Here is a 25172-nt window from a genome sequence, read left to right as displayed (position 1 = left end):
GGAGACCGTTCATTCACATCTCTACCTAAGGTCTCCTCTCTTTCTCTAAAAAGACGTTCCTGGGCTAACAGATCCCTGGATCCATTTAAAGTACGACTGTCAGATACAGCTATCTGTTAACCCTTCCCCCAGCACCAGTCTCTAGGAGGAGCTGTGAGGAACAATAACAAGGTCATGTGACTCTACACCAAAACTGCTCAAAATGGACTTGCTGTGAACAAAGCAGACCCAGCCTTGATCACCCCAGCGCATTGACTCCTCTCACTCGAGGGAAGCCTGGAGTCTCTAAAGAGTCCAGCGAAACGCTGACGCTCAGCCTGCACAAATGTTACAGCTCGGCAGACTAAGTGTCAGGCCACCACACGGGATAGGGCTTCCCAAGCCAGGAACCAGAGGCCCGTGCAACAGTGTTCACCAGGTGCACAGAAAAAGATATGACTGATGTAGGGATAAGAGAAAAGGACAATCCATCCCTACTCAAAGACTGGACACCTGGATGATCAAGAAGATGGCGAACTGACACCGGGTTTGGGGGAGAAGAGAGGCTAGTTTGGGTAACAGGAAGATCAATTAGATTTGAAATTTATGTACTCTGAAGTGCTGGCATTACAATAGTCCCCAGAAATACTTTAGTGAACACTAGTCAGCAATCCTTCAGTTAGGTACCCAAACCAGAAAGAAGAGTCAGCCTCAAACTCGTCCTTATCCACATTCTAACTGGTTACCGAGTCCTGCTGACTGCGACCCATGCTTTTTTCATGGCCACTGCAGCATCCTGAGCACAGGCAACCTCACATCTCGCCTTGAACCACCAACTCTGAGAGTAGCTGAGAAGTGACTGTCATGTCTCAATTGTACCCCACACACGGGAGACAGGATCATGCCCAGGGTCCCGTGAATCTGCATCCTAAACCCTCACTCTACACCTAATAGTTCAGTCTCTGAAGACCACTGACCTAAATTTACTCAAACCAATTTGTTCACTAAGAAGCAGGTTTCATAAACACATTAACACCCAGTTCATTTGGAGCCTGAAATACACCACACCCAAGCTGAAAATCCAGCCTGGAAATCCTGAAAGCAGAAATTGCTTTTCACAGTTCTCGGTACAAGAAAGCTTTATGAACCAACGAAAGGAAGTCTGCAATTTCTGATCAAAGTCTGAGCTCAAGGAGGACTATACAATCCTCGCCAGGGCGATGCAGTTCCAGCGTAACCGATCAGAGCTGAGAGACTCAGATATCGAACTCTAGGTCACCTAAGGAACAGAGAAGTACACCAGATCTTCAAAGACACTCACCCACCCATTCAACGAATATCGACTAAGCACCTAATATAAGGCCAGCACATTCATGCTTAAAGCAACGATCCTACCCTCTTTGCTTTACATTTTATTTGGAGAAAACAGATAGTAAGCAATAAACATACCACACAATTTACTTATTTATAATTTAAGGGGGTGGTGCCATGGAATAATAAAAGAAAAGCATACAGCAGTGTCAATAGGGGAGGAGGTTGCAATTCAAATAAAACTCAATGGAAGGCCTGATCGAAAAGGGACCCCCAGCGAAGACCGGGGAGCAGAAGGGACAAGGCGCACAGGTTTCGAAGGGCAATGCTAGCGTGTGAGGACCTCAGTCGAGCCCGAGATGGCAGCCCATGCAAAGCAACTTCAATATCTCCATCCCAATTGTGACTATCCTGAACAATCAGAGTCGATGCCAGTTTCCCTGTGAAATAACCATCAGAACTAGCTTCTTACATTTCTGTCACACTTTCCAATTTTCAACCAATAATGAAAAGTCTTGTTCTTCCTATGAGTTTATGCTCCTTTTACGGTTTATTTTTTACTTTTTTAAGCTCCACTATCGAGTGATCAAATCCCAGTCCCTCTGTCGTAAGCAGGCTCTGGGGCACCAGAAACAGCAGTGGAGACACCCCGCCCTCCCCCGCCCGGCGGCGGACGCCCTTCCCAGAACCTTAGCTCCTCTCAGCAAGCCCAGGAGGAGCCCACACCGAGCTGCAGGCAGACATGGGAAATCCATCTACAGAAAAAGAAATGTCGGATTTCCTATCACTTTTCCAGAAAAGTTAAGCAACACAAGCAAAGTGACAGAAAATTCAGTAAGTGGAAATGCTAAAACATCAGCTAAATATTTACTTTCTCCTTAAAAGATCAATTACGGAAAAATCTCACAGAAGTTAATAACAATGCTAATCTCCAATAATAGCAATTTCAAAAGCTTTTTTAGGTGAGGGTTTCTTCCTAGCTAATACAAAATAATAATAATTTTTAAAAGGTGCCAGTAGACACGTTCTCAGGGTCTCCCTCAAACATGCATAAATATTTAATATGTTCTAGGGGAAGTGCCGAGGTAAGTGTTCACTGTATGATAAAGCTATGACCAGGATGCATTAGTGGCCCCTGTTTGCTGGGGTTAATAACTGGTGCTGGTGAGAACAGGTGAGCAGGGTCCGTCCGCCACCAGGTGCCAAATGAGGCAAAGAGAGCAGAGGACACTGCCCAAAGAAGAAAAAATAACCAGTAACAATAAAAGGATCCACGCATGCCACTGTGAAATTGAGCATGAGCTAGATATGGCACAGGAATACAAGAATATAATTTAGGGGCCCACCGGTGGCGCAGCGGGTAAATTCGCACATTCCGCTTTGGCAGCCCAGGGTTCACCCGCCGGATTCCGGATGCAGACGTGGCACCACTTGGCAAGCCATGCTGTGGAAGGCGTCCCACATATAAAGTAGAGGAAGATGGGCATGGATGTTAGCTCAGGGCCAGTCTTCCTCAGCAAAAAGAGGAGGATTGGCAGCAGTTTGCTCAGGGCTAATCGTCCTCAAAAATAAAGAATATAATTTAAACCTAGTTACTACTTTAAAGACCAAAGAAGAAATTAAATAGAGGAAAAAGCTCATGTTTAAATTATTCCATACGCTTTAATAAAAGGAATAATTTCAAGGTTCCCCTCTCTCCCAAAATGCACCATTTTTTTAAAAAAGTTAAAATAGCCTAAAAATTTTTGTCAATCAAAACATTCACTACTTGTTTACAACACATCCTTGTCCTCAGGCTGGCTGTCTGAAGCCCATGCAGGAAGCAGCCACAGCGTGTCCCTCCGCAGCTGAGCACACAAGTTCCACTCGCCCAAATCCGCCGGCCGAAGTGCCGTAATAATGCCCTCCACACCTCGGCGACAGGAAGGAAAGAAATGCCCGCTTCATTGAAGTTTAATAAATTGTTAATACCAATACCACAGACTCTTTGCCATATTCAAATATTCTAACATGGTACCAGATCCCCAGCTGTGAACCTGTCCTCAACTTTGTCAGAGAACACAGAAATGGCTCCAGGGCCTCAGGGTGCCCAGGAGCCTCACCCCTCCACAAGGTTGCCATCCACCACGCTGGCCCACAGGAGGCAGGGACAAGCGTTGCCTTTGTGCTCCAGAGCCCTGAGAAGGACAGCCTTAAGGACACCGGAGAAACGGAGTTCTCCACACAGCAGCCAGAGCCTGCTTCCAAAATCCAACCAAATCGTGTCGCCAGGCCCCCTCCACCTCAGCTTCCAACAGTGCAGTACCCACTCCAGGAAACAGGCTGAGATCCTTAACTCTGGCCCAGGAGCAGGGTGACACATAACTCATGGCTATGACCAGGGTGTACGCAAGAGCGAGAGGAGACACTGCACATAATTACAGAACAGCAAGCAGAATGTGAGTCTGCGATGTGAAAACCACGATGGATGTCAACCTCTCTTAGAAGGTCCAGTTACCTTCTCTGCAAACATGACCCTGAGCCCAGGGGGGAGGTCTGCAGAAAGCACGCACTCTTACAGAAGGCAGGGCGAACGTGGACCCGTGCAAGACGTGACAACCAGCAGCTAGAGTGTAGTGAGAAGATGAGGGGGCCAAGAGGAGGCCAGAGGGGTGGGCAGTGGCCAGACAACACAGGACTTCCTAAGCCAAAGGGACAACATGGATGACGGTCAGTAATTCAGCTGACACCAGAAAACACACACCCAGAACGAGCAAGTACAGGTACACTTATCCTCCAAACCCCCCACGAGGCAAGTCCTGTCACATTACCAGCAACAAATGTGTGTTTGGGGACGGGGTTGGTGAGTGACTGTCTGATATCCAAAGCTAGGCCACCCCCACACTGAGCAGCCCACAAGGCATCCAGGGCCCCGATTCACAATTTCACAAATGAAACCCCCCACCACGGCAACTTTCTAATTCTGCTGGCCCCAAGCCTCCCACCTTTCCAGCCCTTCTGTCTGGCTATGAAATCTTACTCTGGCCTCTCAATCAATCAGTTTGGTCTGCAAGCTGGCATCACACACCTGCCCAGCCAAGCACACAATGCCAACGAGAAGCAGAATGGCAGGGTGGAGAAGGACATGGGTCCCATAGGCCCCGTCCCTGATCTGCAACGTACAAGCCCTGTGACCTTGGGAGCTACCAGCCTCTTCAAGCTGTGGTCCCCTTGAAAGAAAAAATAGACAAAATAACACTTGCACAGCGCTTGCCACAGTATCAGATACAAAATAAAAATAATACACAGAAGGTATACAATAAATAAAGCTATGAGTGTTATTCAGAAGAAATCTGAGACTTCGAGCCTACACTTAAAAGGATTACACTATTTAAGAAGATGAGCTTTAGGCAATAAAAACAAAAGCATTCTGAATAGAACATGTCTGTCTCTCTAATAAAAAAATACATACTTTTTAAATATTTATTTAAATTTATTCATTTATTTATAGTATTTCATTAAGACATTCTCCCATTTTAACATTTTTGAAATTCAAACATCTTCCAACTGATCCACATTTAAGGATTATACATGATCATCTTTCTCTTTATTTTGACTAAAAAGCTGCCATTAAAATTCACCCTTAATCTTACGGTATTTTGGGATCAAATAAAATCAGTAAGAGCAAAATCACAGGATACAAACTCAATGTTTCATTATGGAAACTCTGAGGAGAATTAAGTCCATGACAGCTGGACAATAACTTCTCCTCCTCCTCAGTCTCACCATTATTAACACACTCACTCCCCTTCAAAGATACAAACCATTCCTCAGTAGGGGAAATGGCCCTCTGTCTTGACATTCTCATCTGTAAGGGGAGATCAGGAAGGCCCCCACCTCACAGGCTGGTGGGAGGATTAAATGGGAAAATCCAAGTAAAGTTTCTTGGTATGACGACCAGCACATAGTAAGAGCCTCAGTTTTTCATCTGTACAATGGGTATCATGAAGGTCTCATCTCACAGGGTTGCTAGATGGTTAAATGGGAGAATCCAAGAGGAGTACACAGAAGTGCTGAATCTTTTCCCCTCTACCCACCTCCACTGAGTCATGAGCTCTGGGCTATAGAATGTCCACGTTTGACGGTTTTGTCAGGAAACAACGTTAGGTCCCTATTGGTCCCCACAAAGCACACTGTTGACACTGATCCAGTTAGTTTTGCAGCTGGTGTCTATCAGGCCAGCGCTAGGAGTCTCTGAAGGGAAGGTGGGCATGTCATTAATCTGGTGTCCCAACATCGAACCACGGTCTGTCCATCATTTATAACACAGCAAGTGAATGAGCAATTAGCCACGTTATTCCAAACATTTAAGGAAAAGAGTGTTACACTGATTCCATAAGTTACAGAAAGTATAAAAACACATGCTATTTCCTAACACGTCATTAACTATCTAGGATTTCAATAATGAAGCCAATTAACTGCAATTTGCCAGATCAGTGAGAAAATGTTTTCCCAAACCAAATGCCATATATTTTTCAGTGAATATTTTACAGTGATTTCAAAGACTTGAAAAGACTGTAATCTCAAACTTACATAGGTATCACAAAAATCACTTAAAAATTCTACTTCTAAAAAAAGAATTCTATGCTCAATCAGAGAGCAGCTCATGTAATGTCAAAATAATAGCTCTCATTTACTGAGGGTCTTTTACGTGCCAAGCACAATGCCCAGCGCTTTGTAAGTGACCTCTGATTCTTACAGTGACATTGTAAATAGAAAAAATGTACAGAGAATTTAAACAAAGTGTATGGTCATGCAGCTGAATAGTAGTATATTGTCAATGCATTTATAAATTGCCTGCTTTACCTCACAAAACATCTCTATTAAATAGTGGTTGTTACTAAATTAAGAATTATAATCTTAAATGATCTGCAAAACCATTTTCGGTAAATGTCCTATCAGTTGGAACAGTCTCATAAAATAAAAACATGGGATGTTTCAAATGATCTTTGCATTCTCCCACCTCAAGTATAAGAGCTATGACATGGGAAGTTACTGTCCACGAATTTCTTGAAGAAAATGTATTCCAACGAAAATGTCCCTTTGCCAAATTACAGGTGTATAAGGTTAAAAATGCAAGAGCTACAGAATCACTCTCTGACTTAAAAAAAGAACAGTGACAGACTTGGGAACGATATTCATTTCCAGAGACTGATCCCAATTGACTATAAGGAATGATGTCATCCTCCAGCTCCTCAAGACACTGCCAAAAGATGGAGGAATCCAGATGTCAGGGCAACCAACAGAAAATCCATAGCTGTATGTGATCGGCAAGCGAAGTCTTACTCAAGGGCTATTGGTCTTGACCCTGTTGGCCCCAACAATGAGCACGAGACAAGCGGACATAAGGAGGCCACTGTGGCCTCTGTCCACCCAGAAGACTCATTCGAGCTTTGCTGATGTGGCCTGAAAGCTGCCACGGGCGAGATGTAAACAAAAGAGTGTGGCTGTGTTCCAATAAAACTTTATTTACAAAAGTGGACAGCCAGCCGGATTTGGCCCACGGGCTGCAGTTGGCCAACTCCTGCACTAGAAGGCAGGTTGCCAGCCTGAAGGCTCAGAGATACATAACTAAAATGGAGCCAAAAGATGCAACTTGTGGAAAGCTGGGGCTGGGACAGAATGTATGAAATTTCTCTACAAACGGAGGGTGGGAAATGAGGACCCATTCTGCAGGAACGCTGTTGTCCTAATCCACCGGCAAGCTGAGTCTCTGGAGGGCAGGGGCACAAGGACAGTTTCTACAATGCTTTCCTTCTAACACAAGCCTATGTGCTTTCAATCCACAAATCAGGAAAAAAATCACAACAGTAAAAATAAATATTTGGAATAAATATTTGGAAATTCAGTAGCAATATTAGCAACCTCCATCAAATTTATAGGCAACCGTTTCATTCTTAAAGCACAGCTTAATATTTTGTTCAGATGTTTGTACCTGAATTCATTTTACTTTCTATTTTTGCATGTTTCTGAAGGACAATAAATGTTTTTCTTTACCGTAGTTCTTGTAATAGGCACGCATTATCCCTTCTTCAAAACCCTGGAGGCTGGATGCGGTTGGGAATTAAGAATTGTCTGGACTTGAGAAAGATAATGCAGGGTCCAGGGCGGCCTAGTAATCTGGCCCATCTAGGGCAGAGTAATGGACAAAGCTGGATCCTGCCATGACATGAGAAATGAAAACACTTCTCCATTTGGAGCTTTTTGGATTTTAAAACTTCAGACAAGGGGTTGTAAGCCTCTATTTATAACCCCCGCCCCCAGAGATCTCTCATTTCTAGTTGACTAAAATATAAACTCCTCCCTCAGCTCATCAGGCCAGGCATTTCCTCGTCCTGCCCTCTGCCCAGACTGCCCTGCCCAGTCCTGCCTGGGTGCCACCCACAGCTCCGGGCACTTCCTCAGGAAGGCCTTCTTGACCTTCTGGCCTCTCTCTCCCACTGTCCTATTTTATCTGCTTAAGAATTATTACCATTATTCCCAATTACCTTATTTGCCAGTCACCTCACATCTACCTCCCCGAGGAGGACACATAAGCCCTAGGGTTTGTCTGCCTGGCGCAAAGCTGCCTCCCTAGCACCCACACTGTGTCTGGAACCTGGATGTACTTGATCAATAACCAAGGAATTAAAAGTAACAAACCTGAACTGGGTGCCTAAGATGTGGCTGGCCGCATGCTGGGTAATCTCTATGCATTTCCTCCCATCCCCATACAACTCTAACACCATTAAGCCTTTTTGACCAACAGAAAAACTAAGGGACAGGAAAGTTATGTGATTCCCCCAAGGCCACATAACTATGACAACACCACATCTTAAAAGTGTAGCAGTTCATCCGCTTCTCCACCAGCCCCCGCCCCCCACACCCCAATCTGCTGCCTCCGTCACTAAGCAGAAAGCAGGATAATTAAATGCACACACTAATTTTGGTGCTTCTGCGTACATAAGAAAGTCTACATATCAGCAACTCATTGCCTGACTGTATCTAATCCAGGCCATGGCTATCAGTGAACAGCTAGAATTAGAAAATTATTTGTATGTTGAAGATCTTAAGAAGAAATTCTTCCCTATAAAAACTTGGAGAAGTATCCAATTGCTGTAATTGGAGATTGCTCAAGAATGGAACTCACTATAAATCATCCCGTTTTCTGAGAAATTCTGGAACTGTCATCTAATTTTCCAGGAACAGAGGATAAATGCTGCCAAGTCTGGTTGCTGGATTTTTACAAGAGTGAGACAGTGCCTTCAAAAGCCACTAAACGCACGACTGAGCACCTCCTCAAAGGGTGACAGAGCATCACTGAGGGGGCCCACCATTTGTCCAATGCTTCCTGGCTCCTGAACAGCAGCCTCGGGCAACTGGGGCAGAAATGACAAACAGTGAACATGTCATAAAGTAATGCACTGGCTTCAGTTAGCACTTCTGCCATCTCTGTATGGACCAGCAGAAATCCAAGATGCCAGTGGGCGTGAAGGAGAACTAAGAGGGCCTTCACTCTTCCCTACGTCACATCTGGCCCTGAAGGTCTGCTCTGTACCCAAGTGAAGATGACACTATTCATCTAATTTAACATGGACCGCCCAGGAAGGTTTCCTTGTAGTTCACTGATCCCGTTGTCCTGGGAGTCACGGTGCAAAGTGCAAGGCAGCAGGCTGGGGTGAGAGGTGCACTCTGGGCCCAGACGACCGGCCAAAGCTAAGTGGTCACACGAGAATTGGCCCCATGACCTGTGATGCAGCAAAGAGCTTTAATCAACAGGGGGAGGCAACCAGGGTCTCTTTAAGAAAAAGAAGATAATCCTGCAGAAGGCAGAGGGCGATAGCTGGTGTACAGCTCACCCACTAACCAGGCCAGCAGGTCACCACAAAACTTCACAGTTCTGCAAGGTTTCAGCCCTCTTCAATTTTGGCTTTGTCTCAAATTCAATGATTACAGTGAATGGTATTCCTAATCTTCAGCCTTTCTTCGAAGGTTTCTTTTAGATTGATACCAAAAAAATTAAAAAGATGTCCCTCTGCAGCTGTGATGCTATAGGCAAATTTTCATCACTGTAGCTAAAAGGAGACTTCACAGATTAGGGAGAAATAAACAAGTTTAGAGAAGTGCAAAAATCAGATCAAGGGTGGAGCATACGGAAGGATTTCAAAACCTGGGACTCCTGCTGGATAGACAGAGACCAAAAGAGAGTCAGTACAAGTACTTAAATGATGAAGGACTGACAAGGATAAAGCAAGATTCGCTTGCCAAATCCAAAGAACCAAGGACCACTCCTTCAAACATATCCCACTACACTGTAAAGTAAATGAAAATCTGTTTCAGTAGATGAAGGAAACTTGTCTAGCAGGCCACAAAGAAGAACTAGAAATTGTAGGAACAGAGATGAACTTGTTCCCCAACAAAACCCCACCTGATGCCATGAGGGTGGGGGAAAAAGGAGTCAATCTGGGGAAAGGACTGCGTGAATGAAAGGCCAGTTATAGCTAGGCTAAGAAGCCACCCACTAAGAAACGTTTTCCTTCCCGTAAGCATTTCCTTGCCCTGTAAGCTCACGTCTCCACTTGAACATCCCAATATTCGCTATCATTCCAACTTGCCATCTGGAGTTTTAGGGCTGAGCAGGTGACAACAGTCTCTGCTTCATTGCAGGCAAGTTTGAACCACCATGAAAAAGGATGCCATGGTCAAAGAGGACACAACGATGAGATCTTCCAAAGCAAGGCAAGGAAGACTGTGCAGAACATGCCTGGTCTTTTGCACCGGAGTACGTGTGAACAGCCCCAGTTCAGGCATTCCTTCTCCACCTGCTAGTAATGGAATGGTTCAAGGTTAGGAACTACATTTGTGCTGTGGCCCTTGGCCAACACCATTTGCCAGAGTCAGACATCCATGCTCACCCATACCTGGTAGTACGGATGGTGCAAAAAGGAATCTGGGCAGCCAGCTAAAGCCATTGGTTCCTTCTTGCCTTCTTCAAATTACATTTACTGCGCTGCAGCACCTGGAATAGAGACAGACTGTGAGAAGCCAAGCCAGAGAAAAAATTCACTACTTACAACTTGTTCAAGAGCGACATGTCTAAATGGGTCATCCTTCGACACCACTTGTAGGTTTAGTTAGGATGTCTATCCAAGGAGTACTAGGTTTTCTTCTAACACGAGGAGATTGTCGCCAACGACAAAACCTTGAGAAGCCATCTGTGTGGTTACAGGGTCTGTGGGATACAGGGGCACTCAGAGGGGTGAGGGTGACGTTGACCCACGCAATTTAACTCACATTCTCAGCAGTTCCCATGAATCGCTTGAAATCCCATGACGACTTTACCATACCCTGGGAAATATGAATATAGCCTAATTCCACAGAAGTGCTGACGGGGTATGTGTGTGTGTGTCATTGGGGTCCTCTGAGTACCACTTGCGTAAATTCTGGCTCTACTGGCCATAGCCAAGAACAAACCACAGTTCTCAGTGGGCACCAAACCACGACATATTGATTCAACACTCTTCTCGCAGGCCACAGTTTTGTAACTACAGTAGCCCTCCCTTGTCCTCAGTTTCCCTCTCTTCCATTTCAGTTACCCATGGCCAACAGCAGTCCGAAAATATTAAACGGAAAATTCCGGAAATAAACAAGTCGTAAGTTTTTAAATTGCGTGCCATTCTGAGTAGCGTGATGAAATCTCTCACTGTCCCACTCGATCCTGCCCAGGAAATGACTCATTTCTTTGTCCAGCGGACCCACACTGTATTCGCCACCCGCCCATCAGTCACTTGTAGCCATCTCGGTTATCAGATCGACTATTGCAGTGCTTGTGTTCAAGTAACCCTTACTCAGTGACGGCCCCAAAGCACAACAGCAGTGATGCTGGCAATTTGGATATGCCAAAGAGAAGCCGTAAAGTGCTTCCTTTAAGTGAAAAGGTGAAAATTCTCGACTTAATAAGGAAGGAAAAGAATCTGTATGTTGAGGTTGCTAAGATCTACAGTAACTTTTATTACGGCGCCTAACTTATAAATTAAACTATCACAGGTATGAACACATAGGAAAAAACATAGTATATATAAGGGTTTGGTACTATCTGTGGTTTCAGCCATCTACCGGGGGTCATGGAACGTACCCCCGAGGATAAAGGGGGACCCCTTTACAATCTTCGAGAACATTCTCATGACACTTTCCTGACTTCTACGTGAGCTACAAGTAACATTAGCTACATTAAAATACACGTTTGGCTCCTATAACAAGCCCCTAAAAAGCAGGAAACAGATATCTTGTCTTTTTCTTTTTTTTTAATCTGCCATGGCATAAACCGCACACCTAATGCACACGAAGCAGCCGTGGCAGCCCTGGCACTGCCTCTGACGAAGTCCCCTCCCTTTGTCACCTGCATCAGGGATCAGGGGGATCGGGAGCCTGGCCTCTGGAGGATCAGCCCTCTGCCTTCAAACACAAAAAGCTGCTACTCACAAACAAGAGACTCCCTATGAAGCGAACTTCTCTAAGATATGTCTTTCCTTCTAAATCTTAGCAGAAATTAAGAGTTTCATCCCCATGAGGACAGAAGACTCTATTACAAGTCACACTTTGGAACGCAGTGGCTGGATTACAGGAAGAGAGGGGAACCAGTGTCAGAAATCATCAGCGATGAAAACATTTTCAGGAACAGCAACATTCTCTAACATTCTCTGTCCTAATCAATCTCAGAGGTGCCAGGGACCCTTTGGCTCCTCTCCAGCCCAGAGAACAATTCACAATTCTTGGCAACATGAGGCTTTCTTGGGCCCCTTCACTTGTAGGTGTTGTTCCAGCTATGTCATCAGCTAACTCTTACTGCCCTTTAGTTATGAGCTCACAGATCACCTCCTCCAGGAAGCCCCCTCAGACTGCCCCTCACCAGTCACCACCCAAGATGGCTCAGTTAGTGTCCACTCTGGGCTCGTGGGCCACACCCCAGGCTTACATCCATCCTTGCATCTGCCACACTGAATTGTAAATGCTCCTTCTTGGTCTCACTCCCCTCAAATAAACTGTACACTCACTGGGAGCAGAGGCTCTCTGTGTTCCAGCCCCCAAGCCTGACCTTCAGTAAGTTCCAACAGAGAGAGACTGCCTGATTCTGTGAGGCTTCACTGGACTATCTGCATCCAGATCCAAGCAGGATGAGTTTCACAAAGGGCGCTCTAGTAGTCATCAGCATCGCCCAGAGCAGGGAGAAAAAACAACTCCAAGAAGGCCACACCCCTACATCCAGGGGCCACATAGGCGGGACCACCCGTCTCTCCTACATCCCCCCGCTGTGGAGGCCCAGGGACAGGCAGGCACCCGGTGCTCCAGAGCACAGCTCATCTCTGAGGCTGCATTTCAGAGGAGCAACAACAGGGAACAGTGACAGGAACCTCCACAATGAGGCAACAGCGGAAAGGAACCTAGAGGCTATTTCCCCCTGTTATGCACAGGGGCCTGGAAGGGCTTATTTCCCTGAAGTAGTTTTACTACGAGGAAAATGAGAAAAATGCAGAAAGTGATTCACTTCTCTCAATGAAAGAAAGGCAAACCAGGAAGAAAGGAAAATGGAAGAAATAATACAGGCAAGAAACTGTCCAGGACCAAGTACACGGGACACTGGGAGCTGTCATCACATCAGAATCGATACTGCAGAAAGCACAATCGATGGGCGAGAAATTCCAGAAACATGAAAATAGCCCATGAAGAGAATGAACCAAATCTAATGATAAAACAGTGACCAAGAAAAGAGAACTGAGGATGCAGAGAACAAAAGGCCAGTTATGAGGGAAGACCAGGCTTCCAACCTGAAAAGGACCAGAAATTGGCAAGGGACAGGGGTCCTCACATTTCAGACATCTGCAGCAAAGTCGAGATCCCCATCTAGTCACAGTCTGACTTTTTTAGAATTCAGACATAAAAGACTCATGGAAGTTTCCCAGAGGAAAACTGAAAGACTCAGGTAGCACATTAGGACATAAAATTAAGGATACTAATTCCACTAACCAAAACAGCAAAAAAAAACAAGACAAGACCTGGTATGAGCTGAACTGTGCCCCTCCCCAAATTCAATTACTGTAGCCCTAACACGCAGCATCTCAGCATGTGGGTGTATTTGGAGGGAGCATCTTTAAAGAGATCATGAAGTTAAAATGGGGTTAGCGTGGGCCCTAATCCAATATAAGAGGTTGGGACACAGATACACACAGAGGGAAGACCGTGGGAAGACACAGGGAAGAGACGGCCATCCATAAGCCAAGCAGACAGCCCTCGGGAGAAACCACCACTGCTGACATCTTGATCTCAGACTTCTGGCCTCCAAACTGTGAGAAAATAAATTTCTGTTGTTTAAGCTGCCCAATCTTTGGTACTTTGTTATGGTGATCCTAGAAAAGTAATGCAGACCTAGAAGATAAAACACTACTAAATTGCCATTATAGCTCAAAGGAGCAGAAGTGTTCTAACTCTGTAACATTTGCTACCAAGCAATTATGTTCTCTGCAAGTGTCTCTCTAAGACCCTTTACAACACCAGTACAGAAACAGAACAAAAACCCATACTAGGCCGCTGGGCAGAAAAGAGCAGGTGATGAGCAAGAGGAGTGCTACCAAGATGGTGGGGAGTACTCCATGCTTCAACTTACCAGTCCCTATAGAGGGCCAGGTTGCAGCTGGTAACCTCTCTCCAGCCTCTAGCAGGACCAGCATCCCCCAGGCCTTCAAACTCCTCTAGCCCATAAGTCAACCTTGCCCTTGTGGTAGCTAGTCTCATGTGTCAATCTGTCCAGGCCCTAGTACTCAGCCATTTAAACAAACACCAATCTGGGGGTTGCTGTGAAGGCATTCTGCAGGGGTGGTTAGCATCTGCAATCACTGGACCTTAGGTAAAGCCGGTTACCCTCCCTAATAAGGGTGGGCCTCATCCAATCGACTGAAGGCCCAAAGAGCAAAGATGGAGGTTTCTCAGAGAAGAAAGAGTTTGGCCTCAAGACTACAGCAAACTCCTGCCTGAGTTTCCAGGCTGCTGGCCTGCCCCACAGATTTCGGACTTGCCAGCCCCCAAAAGTATATGAGCCAATTCCTTAAAATAAATCTCTTTATATAAACACACACATGTTCTGTTTCACTGGAGAACCCTGACTTATACACCCCAACCAAGTGCTGCAAGATCCCAGGACAACACTACGATGCCTCCTGTAGGCCTACCCACACCCACAAACACACCGTCAGATGGGTGTGATGGCTCTGCACAGACCACCTCCCAGCCCCTTCTCCAAACAGTCCTTCCACCTTCTACCCTACCTACAGCCTTGCCTTCCTGGGGAGGCTCTTTTTCTCCCCTTCACCCACATCTCCAAGTGCCTGGGGGAAGGGTTGGTGTCCTCTGGGCTCTTTACTGCTGCAGAGAACAGCTCCTCCTGGTCCCTTAAGAACCGTCTCTGCGCTCCTACCATCAGACTGTCCCATGCCCCATGCCTCCTTCTGCTGTCACTCCCGTTTCCCCCTGTCTCACTCCATGCATGCTGCTTGCCCTACCTAACTTGTAAGCCCTCGGGAACTCTTGGAGGTATGGAGTTCCATATGTTGAATACATATGTAAATATACTATGTTGCCCCTGAAGTTTCAAACTTAATAGGTGTTAAGAGTGCTGAAAATATCATTTAAATATGCCAGTTTCATTACCTAAATATCACCTTTGAAAGTTATTACCAAATGAGATTGCTTCTCACCTAGAAAAATATACATCCCATAAGCCCTGTTGAGTAGGTTCCTTTGGGACAAGAAAACTATAGTTAGAAACAGTAAGAGGATCGGATTAACTCTAGTCTCTAATAAAATGTATCAAACCCAAAGCTGACATCATATTCAACGGTGAAAGATAGAAAGCTTTTCTCCTAAGACCAGAAACAAGGCAAGGATGCTTCTTTTCACCCCTTCTACTCAACACAGTATTGGAAGTTCTAGCCACAGCAATCAGGCAAGAAAAAGAAATAAAAGTAACCAAATTGGAAAGGAAGAACTAAAATTATCTCTGGTCACAGATGACATGGTCCTCTCTGTAGAAAACCCTAAAAATTACACACACACACACACACACACACACACATAACTACATTAGAGCTAATATATTCAGCAAAGTTACAGGATACAAAACCAACATGCAAAAATCAGTTGTGTTTTTATATACTTAATGAAAAATTTGAAAAGGCAATTAAGAAAACTCCATTTAAAATAATAGCATCAAAAATAATAATTAGGAATAAACTTAATCTAAGAGGCAAAATACTTGTACACTAAAAATTACAAAATATTGCTATAAGAATATAAATAAGGAAAACATCCTGGGTTCATGGGTTGGAATATTTAACATTGTTATGATGATAATACTACCCAAAGCAAACTACAGATTCAACGCAATCCCTACCAAAATTCCTCCAGTGTTTTTGCAGAAATAGATAAAATCGTTCTAAAATTCACATGGATTCTCATGGGACCCCAAATAACCAAGAAAATCTTGAAAAAGAAAAAGTTGGACCCAAATTTCCTGATTTCAAAACTTATTACAAAGCTATGGTGATCAACACAGTGTGGTATTGGCATAAGGACAGACATACAGACCAGTGAAACAGAATAGAAAGCCCAGAAATAAATGCTTGCATTTATGGTGGATTGATTTTCAACAAAGGTGCCAAGACCGTTCAATGGAAAAAGGATACTCTTTTGGATATATGGTTCTGGGAAAGTTGACAACCACACACAACAGAACAAAGCTTAGCTTACACTATAAACAAAAATTAATTTTAAAAGATCTAAATGGAAGGTCTTAAAACTATGACACCCTTTGAAGAAAACATAGGGTAAAATTTTCATGACACTGAATTTGACAATGATTTCCAGGATATGACACCAAAGTCACATGCAACAAAAGAAAACACAGAAAACAATTGGACTTTATCAAAATTAAAACCTTATGTGCATCAAAGGACACTATCAAGAGAGTGAAAAACCCACAGAAAGGGACAAAATATTTGCAAATCATAGACAAGCATACCTCATTTTATTGCACTTTGTAGATAATGCGGTTTTTTTCACCAGCAAAAAGATTGTGACTCTCTCTGAAGGCTCAAATGATGGTTAGCAGTTTTTAATGATACACTATTTTTAATTAAGGTATGTACATTTTTAGACATAATGCTATTTCACTCTTAAAAGAACACAGAATAGTGTAAACATAACTTTTTTTGGTGTTTTTTTTTTTTGCAGGGTAAGATTCACCCTGAGCTAACATGTTTCCAATCTACCACCTTTCCCCCCCCAAAGCCCCAGCCCCAGTGCATGGTTGTATACCCTAGTTGTAAGTCGTTCTAGTTCTTCTATGTGAGCCACCACCACAGCATGACGACTGACAGATGTGTGGCGTGGTTCCATGACCAGGGAGTGAATCTGGGCTACCAAAGCAGTGAACACTGAACTTTAACCACTAGGCCATCATGGCTGGCTCAACCTAAGTTTTGTTTTTTCTGTTTTGTCTTGTTTGCTGAGGAATATCTGCCCTGAGCTAACATCTGTTGCCAATCTTCCTCTTTTTGCTGGAGAAAGATTCACCCTGAGCTAACATCTGTGCCAATCTTCCTCTATATTTTGTATGTGGGTCACTGCCTCAGCATGGTTGCTGACGAGTGGTGTAGGTCCACACCTAGGAACTGAACCCAGGCCACCAGCCACGAAGCAGAGTGCACTGAACTTAACCACTAGGCCATGGGGCCAGCCCTCAACACAACTTTTATATGCACTGGGAAACCAAAAACTTTGAGAGACTTGCTTTGCAATATTTGCTTTATTTCAGTGGTCTGGGACAGAACCCGCAACATCTTCAAGGTATGCCTGTATCTGAAGGGATTAATATCCAGAACAAACACAGAAGCCCTACAACTCAACAACAAAAAACAAATAACCACATTTTAAAATGGGCAAATAACTTGACCAGACATTTCTCCAAAGAAGACATACAAATGACCAGTGCATGAAAAGATGCTTAACATCAATAGTCATTAGGGAAATGCACATCAAACCACAATGAGATACCAGGGAAAATAACAAGCAACAGTGAGGATGTGTAGAAATTGGAACCTCTCTGCATTGCTGGTGAGAACGTAAAACAGTACAGCCTCTGTGGAAAATGGTATCACAATTCCTCAAAAAATTAAACATAGAATTAACATATGTTTCCGCAATTCTATTTCTAGGCATATACCCAAAAGAATTGAAAGCAGGGATTCAAATAGTTGAATACTCATGTTCACAGCAGCATTATTTACAATAACCAAAAGGTGGAAACAACCCAAGTTTCCATGGACAGATAAATGGATAAGCAAAATGTAATACATATATACAATGGAATACTATTCAGCCTTAAAAAGGAATGGCATTCTGACACAAGCCACAACATGGATGAACCTTAAAGACATTATGCTAAGTGAAATAAGTCAGTCACCAAAAGACAAATATTGTATGATCTCATTCATTTGAGGTACCTAATATAGAGACAAAAAGTAGAACAGAGGTTAGCAGGGGCTGGGGGAGTGGGGTGTTTAATGGGTACAGAATTTCTGTTTCAGATGATTAAAAAGTTCCAGAAATAGTGGTCATGGCTACACAATACTGTGAATGTACTTAATTCCACTGAATTGCACGCTTAAAAATGGTAAAGAGGTAAATTTTATGTTTTGTATATTTTATCCCCACTTAAAAAAAACTATCAAAAAGTTGGCTATTCAATGAGCTTCCTTTAATAAAATTAACAACTTCTGCTAAATTTAATAGACCCATGAGATTCGGCAGAATTTTTTAGGATGCTAAAGCTTGGAGATATATAAAGCAGTGGTTCCAAGTATCGCTCTTCCATAGTCATGCTATTTTCTTTTTTAAATAATACTATCATTTTTCTTGTCACAATTGTTCCATCACTTGACACCTGTTCACAGCTTTTCCATTTTGATTTATCTTGACCAGCAGCACCCTTTCTCAGTTCTGTAACTCAGCTCTCTGAGGGGGTGACATGGAACCCACACAGCAAGCCCCCTATAAAAATTATCTTGCCCCCCTTACCTGACAAAGACTAAAAAGCACTGTCGTTATCCATACTTTCACGGAGACTGAAAAAGCCACACCACTCTGAACACACCACACTTCTCAATGTCCTGCAGAAGTACAGATCTGATGATATACTGTGCTACTTTAAAGAGTTTCATTTTTAAATCATCAGCTGATTTATCAAAAATGATGTGCTCACTATAGATACTGAGGAACAGTTTCATAAGCAGATAGATATTGCATCTTTATAGTGATAAAAGGCATTCTCATTAACAGTTGTAGAATGACAAAGAAATTATACCAATAACTGTTGTCTGTCTTCTTCCTTTGATTAAAGGGACTTATTGACAAGTTCAGCTTGCTGTGCTGGTTTCACGTGTCCTTTTAATTTTGAAGGTTAACCGCCCCTTTGCAAGAATGCCACTATAAATAATGTATTGGAGTCTGTCCATTTTAACTGAGTTTTGAACTTGCGATACAAATTTACATAATCTTCACCATAAAGTTTCCACTTTTTTCCTTACTATAGTTCAGAAAAAGAGTTCTAGCAAAGTCAAAAGTTTGCCGATTCTAGAGTCAATATCTTTCTTAACAATGTCAATATTTATACTTCAGGATCCAGCAGCTGAACTGGAACGTGCCTTTGTTCTTTTCATGTTTATTTTTTTCCATTTTAAGGGTAATTTATACCAAATTAAAGTGATACAATTATCATAAACCTGAAAAATGTTGCACCCAACAAGACTTTCTCTGAAAATACATTGGGCATTCCCAACGGAAACTCTGAAGACTGACACACAGCAGACGACGTTCTTACGCCTTTCACATCACAACCGCCTGCACATTATATGTATGGTAAATCTAAGCGGCATAGCGTTCCCCCTCCCATCAGGACGACTTTGTACACTGGATAAATCAACCCATCTCATGACACATCGGGCTCACCACAAGCGGCAACATGCTCAAAGTGTGCTTGGATCTGTGCAGCCCACTCTGATACTGCTCTATTTTCCTTACGAAAACACACTTTTTGTGACCTACTAACTTCACATCAAGGCATGACAATGGGTTGCAACCCATAATTTGAACAAGGTCAGGTCTGGGTTTGTGTTGCTGTCTCGTCTCCAAGCTCACCACTGTCCTCCGCACCCACATACCTGCCAGCTCACAGAGGCTGCTGTCCACTGGCCCAGCCACTCCTATCCCCACGTCACGGCCCGCCCACACTTCTCTCCTTCCTGGCTCAGGTTTAGCAGTCCACTCCAGATGTCCCCTGGCAAACACCTGAGCTCTGGTGCCCACCTCCTCTTCTGACCTACGCCTAGAAAAACACAACTCCTCTGCTGAATGCAATCAGCCACTTCCAGGCCCCCTGAAGTCACAGACTGTGCTAAATGGACTCTTTCTATTTTTATTTAACCACAAATCCAAAATGTACATTTAATACTGCTGGGAAAGTCTACTGCATTTCCTTAGGAAACTTACTTTGTATTCCCCAGAATGTCTGTTTCATACTTTCTCCTCTCTCCCTCCAAATAGTGACCCCCACTCGCAGGACACTCACGCGACAGCCAGCACGCCGGCCACTTCCGACCCTTCAGCACATGCAGTGCCAGCTCGTCGCCCTGTCCTCTCCGCGTCATGGCCACAGGCAGGACCTGAACATCAATCTTCCTTCACTTTTTAGATAGTTACTAAATCCCTTCTTGTTCAAGAACTCGGTCTCGCTCCCTGCTACACCCAGAACAGCACATGGTAGAGACCCAAGAAGATCTGCAAACCACTCAGGCTAAATAGTATAATCGTTGAGGGACAGGCTAAGTAACAAAATTTAAGTTAAAACTAAAGATCAAAAAGAGAAGTTTCAAGTCTTAAATCATTGCAGGAGTTTTAAAAAAGAAAGCTGTACCTTTCAGAAAAACCAGGAGATCCTGCTCTGTATTAGGAAAAATATAACTGAGCAATGTTCATGATATATTAACACAAGCACTTGAAGAAATGAAAACAGAATATTGGCATTCTGAATCATATTAAAAGGATAAAAAGAAACTAATAAGACTTTAAACATCAAAGGGAAAATAAAAAACAGACGAAGCAGCATTCAAAACAGAAACATTTATTCAGAAGATGGATGACGTATACGTGTCAGCTGTCCAGTTCCCTTATTTCAAAATAATATTCAAAAATATTCCAGTGTAAAAAAGAAATACTCAAGGCCAAGTGAAATAGAAAAGCTTTAAAAAGAGTTTACATTAAAAACAAACAAAACCTCTAAGACCTCCAAGGAGAAACTGAGAGAAACCATTTGCTGTTGGGGACTTCCGCTCGTCAATTAGGGCAAAGGAAGGACTCCAAGTAGGATAAAAAGAAGGCAGAATACTATGCATGATGAGATAAGATCCATGGATATTCATGAAAAGTTGGTATTTGCAAATATTCACAAACATTCGTGAAACATTTCAAAAAAATACTAAGTTACAAAGAATATCAGGGCATTTTGCTAAAACATAAAGATCTCTGGAGCTAAATAAACACCTGTGCCAGCCTCCTCCTGCCAGCCAGCTGAAGACACAGACCAGACCCGGCACATCCCAGGGCTGACAGGGGCATGGGGACAGATGGCCACCGCAGCAATGGACCCCATGAGAAAGCCAAACACAACACCCCTAGAAATTAGCAACGTGTGCATAAAAAACAACTACTCTGCTACCTGAAAATCAAAAACAAGCTCTGGCCTACATAACTGGCCCAAGGAGGAAATGAATACAATAGTCTCTGGACAATTAGGACAATGAACACTATCACGTGTCAAGACAGATAGAATGAACCAAGATTAGTAACAGGAGGAAAACAAATGCCACGCCCCTTGCACCTTCTCCAAAAGAGAAAAGAAATTAAATGAACAACATGAATCCATCTTTAAACTAGAAAAAAGAAAATCCAGTCAAAAGAAATCAGAAAACATAACAAAATTTGTGAAAATTCAAGAAAGATGGTAAAAGACAAATCTCTTACAAATAATAATAAAAAACTCTCCAATATAAAAAATTTTAACCAAAGGAATATAATGATTTTTAATCATATGGTAATTTTATGGACATTTAAAAAGAAAGAAATTTGAAAACTTCAATGAAATTATAATTTTAATTAAAAATATACAAAATCAGAATAAACTAAAAAAAAATCTTAAAATAGAAAACACTGGAGATAAAATTGAGTGAGACTCACCCTCCTTCCACTCCCCTAACATAAAGAAAGCCATGGACTGGCTCCTGCTATCAATTATTTCACGGAAAATAAATGATTCCTAAATATTTGTTTAGACCAGGCACTGGGCTAAGTGACTATATATGTGTGTGTCTATGCAAACATACACACACACTGTACACTAGCATCATTCCCATTGTTGACGAGAGGAAAATGAAGTGCAGTGGTCAAGGTCCTGGGGCGAGTGATGGGAAGGCCTGAAGGAGGAGACGGAGCCCAGTCCAGAGGTCCACACTCTTAACCAGAACCCTACAGTCTGTGGTTTTCAAATTATGGTCTCTGGACAGACAGCGCAGGCAACAGCAGGGAACTTGTTAAAGTGCAAATTCTGCAGCCCAGACCCTGACCTACTAAATCAGAAACTCTAGGGGTGGGGCCCCAAAATGTGTGTTTTACAAGCCCTCAGGTGGTTGTACTGCACACTAAAGTGTGAGAACCATGCCGACCTAGCCCCAACCCTGGGCTGCACCTCAAACTCACCGTGGGAGTTCTTAAAACTCCGGGTGCCGAGCTGTACCCGAGATCAGTGAAAATAAAGCCGGGATGGGGGGGCATTGTTTTAGGCTCCTCAGTTCCTTAGGTATTTCCAAAGTTGAGAACCACTGCTCTCATCTCTTTTATTTACAATTATTATTCTTTTATGATGTTTGCAAGGAGAAAAACATTAGGAGAAAATTGCAGGAAAGCTTTGAAGAATCATGTCTCACTTCCTGGGGGCTGGGGAGGAGGTGCCTACCACCACTAAGCCGTTTGAAGTGAAAAATATAATCAGTTACTCAAAATGCATCACTGAATCCTAAGGGCTCAGTTCCCAACTGGAAGCTGCACCTGGTATGTTTTCTGCCTTTTAAAAATGTATTATTTTTTTCCTATGCATATATAAAGAATCCCTTTTAGAACACCAGTTTTCCCCTTCCTCCACAAGGCATTGGTGGGAGGGGGAGAAGACACAGGAGAAAAGGCTATTTTAACTACCCGCAGCAAAGAACGACCTCATCATTCCAAACTGCACGTTTTTCGGCCCGAGGGTCCAAATTTGACCATACGTGTGAGAATGACCTTTGATTTTATATTCTTGGTATCTTGTAAGAGACTTCTTTGGAACATTCTATTCAAGTATCCAAAGTACCTTACACCTAAGGTGATTTGGTCAGCCTCCTGACAGAAAAGGAGTGAGACTTTCAATGAACACACGATTTTTCAATCTGCTTGGATGGTCTGAAATGCAAGTGGAAGTGAGAGCGCACAGCTCCACTAAGCAGAGTCCCACTCGAAGATGGCCACACTCCTGGTCTACTGAGTCCTCTCAACAATCCCCTATGGAGACACTTATTGCCCCCACTCAACAGGCCAGGAGACTGAGAGTGAAGGGAGCTTGCCTGTGGTCATGCACGCCGACTAGCTGTGTAGTTAGTCCTTGGGCTCTGCCCTGCCCAAATCCAGAGCCCAGGCCCTGAGCTAAGATGCAGACTCCCCAGGAACAAGGTTCCTGTGACCCAGGAGAGGCCAATGCTAGACATTCATCTTCATTTTCTAGCTACCCTCACCATCTGGGCATTGGGGTCTGTGAGATGGGGTCTCCACTTCTGCAGTGGTTAATACAAAGGCGTAGAGGTCATGATTGCTAATCCAAGTCCCAGAGGCTCCCATAAGGAATGCCCCACTGACTTGAGGTACTCATCATTAGATGAAGTCAACAAACAACCGAGCAAGGATTGCCACAGAGAACAGCCCAGGTGACACACAGGCAGAGCGGCCTCACATCCTCCCTCATAAATGCATTACCAAGGAAAACAACACTGGCCCTCTGGTCCTGAAAACAGAGGCGTGGGGGGTCAACACAAACCCCACACACAGTCCTTTCCATGTCGCGTTCACAGAAGTAATAAGGATACCCCTCCATGATGGCTAAGCGTATGCAGACAACAAGAACAAGACAAAACTCACATTTGTGCCATGAACCCTAGACATCTCTGAAACCTGTAAGGGTGACTGTCCCAATTCCACAGATGAGGACACAGACTCTGAGATGCTGGATGACCTGCCCAGGGTCACACAGAGAACACAGGACCTCATGGACAAAGAAACCACATGGAATCCACAGGAGGCCAGCAGACCTGAGAGTCAGAGAAAAGGAGGGATCAGGTGCTCTCCAGATGAGGGCAGCCTACCTGGGCGTGACCAGGGACACAAAGCGGGGAGGATGGAGGAAGAAGAAAAACCATTATAATTTTAAATTTCAAATGTGCATTACTTACATATAGATCTAAAATTCAGGTCCTTTTAAAATAATTTATTTTTGCTGATATATTTTTTTAATACATTAAAAATTTTTTTCCACTATTGGTATCATTACTTACGATAATCCTTGATACTTGAGTTTAATGAATTATTACAAATTACTTTATGCCTTTGTTTGCCTTCAAAGGGACAGATCTTTGCATGTCCAAACTATAAAAACAGAAACAAAAATTAAGAGACCAAATTAAGTCAAAAAGGGAAAAATTACCATGATGACACCCACACTGCCAACTGCACCCCCAACGCCCTAGGAGCACTGTCTTCTCGAGGGAACAAGTGAGACAGATACCAACGAAAAACATACCACTCGGCTTTGTCTTTGCTGCCTATAAATCTGTAATTTGTAACCTGTATTCTGTAATTGTTGGGAAAATGGTTCAAACTTTATGACAAAAATTAAGGGTGCTCTATCAAATAGCCCTTGGATTTAAACACTTTATAAAATATACACACTCCAAAGTCCTTCTAATCAACAACTAATAGTAAAGCTCTTGCCCCTATAATAAAACCCAGGTCACTGATGGGGGACTTCCTTTCGTCTAAAACTTGAAAAAAGTCCCAAGAAATTATATCTAAATCACATTTTCCAGACTCTGGACTACGATCTCTGGGTAAACTATAAAATACTGAAGGTGGCGGCCTCAGATCTCCTTAAGCTCACTCTCTCGGCCGATCTCATAAAAGGCCTGCAGTCCGTCTTCCTGGTCAGTCCCCAGGGGCAGCACTGGAGCTGTAAAAACTTCGGGTCTTTGGTGCTTCGGAAAATGGGACATGGGAGCCAGCACCCACCGCCCCACAGGAGCGACACAGCAGTAGTAACGGCCCTGAACTGCACCCGGCTGCTTCACTGCAGAGCTGCTCACAGCAGCAAAGCACTGGAAACAATCAGACAGCCTGAAAACAGGGGACCGCTTGGATTACAAGACTGACGTAGCAACAAAGGAGGAGGTGGCTGCACATGCAGGTGCCCCGAAGCGTGCGGGGGTGAGGGGGAGCCGGGAGCAAAGAAAAGAAACGGGGCAGCGCCCTCCATGGGGAAGGAGACACCCTCTCAGGAGGGCACCAGCAACCAGCAGCAGGACTGCCTTGGGGGGGCCAGGAGACTCGGCGGATGGGGACTCTCACTTTTCACTGAAGACCCTTTGGACCTGTTAAAGCACATGAATTCTCCATCCAAAAACAAC

At 43.7% G+C, this 25172-nt stretch overlaps 1 protein-coding gene across 3 annotated transcripts in view; it reads right to left on the bottom strand.

Moving 5' to 3' along the window:
- Positions 1 to 25172, bottom strand: part of GRB10 (growth factor receptor bound protein 10) — a 203865-nt gene that overhangs the window by 129503 nt on the left and 49190 nt on the right. For all 3 annotated transcript variants that reach the window (XM_070497694.1, XM_070497794.1, XM_014828260.3), the window contains exon 3: positions 10230 to 10327. In XM_070497694.1, the coding sequence (XP_070353795.1) occupies positions 10230 to 10280 (51 nt within the window). In that variant the 5' untranslated portion in view covers positions 10281 to 10327. The remainder of the gene's footprint in view (positions 1 to 10229; positions 10328 to 25172) is intronic.

This window comes from Equus asinus, chromosome 1 (genome assembly GCF_041296235.1).
Source record: "Equus asinus isolate D_3611 breed Donkey chromosome 1, EquAss-T2T_v2, whole genome shotgun sequence".
NCBI classification, from domain to species: domain Eukaryota; kingdom Metazoa; phylum Chordata; class Mammalia; order Perissodactyla; family Equidae; genus Equus; species Equus asinus.
Note: the sequence above shows the minus strand (reverse complement) of the source record. Positions and strands in the feature narration are given on the sequence as shown.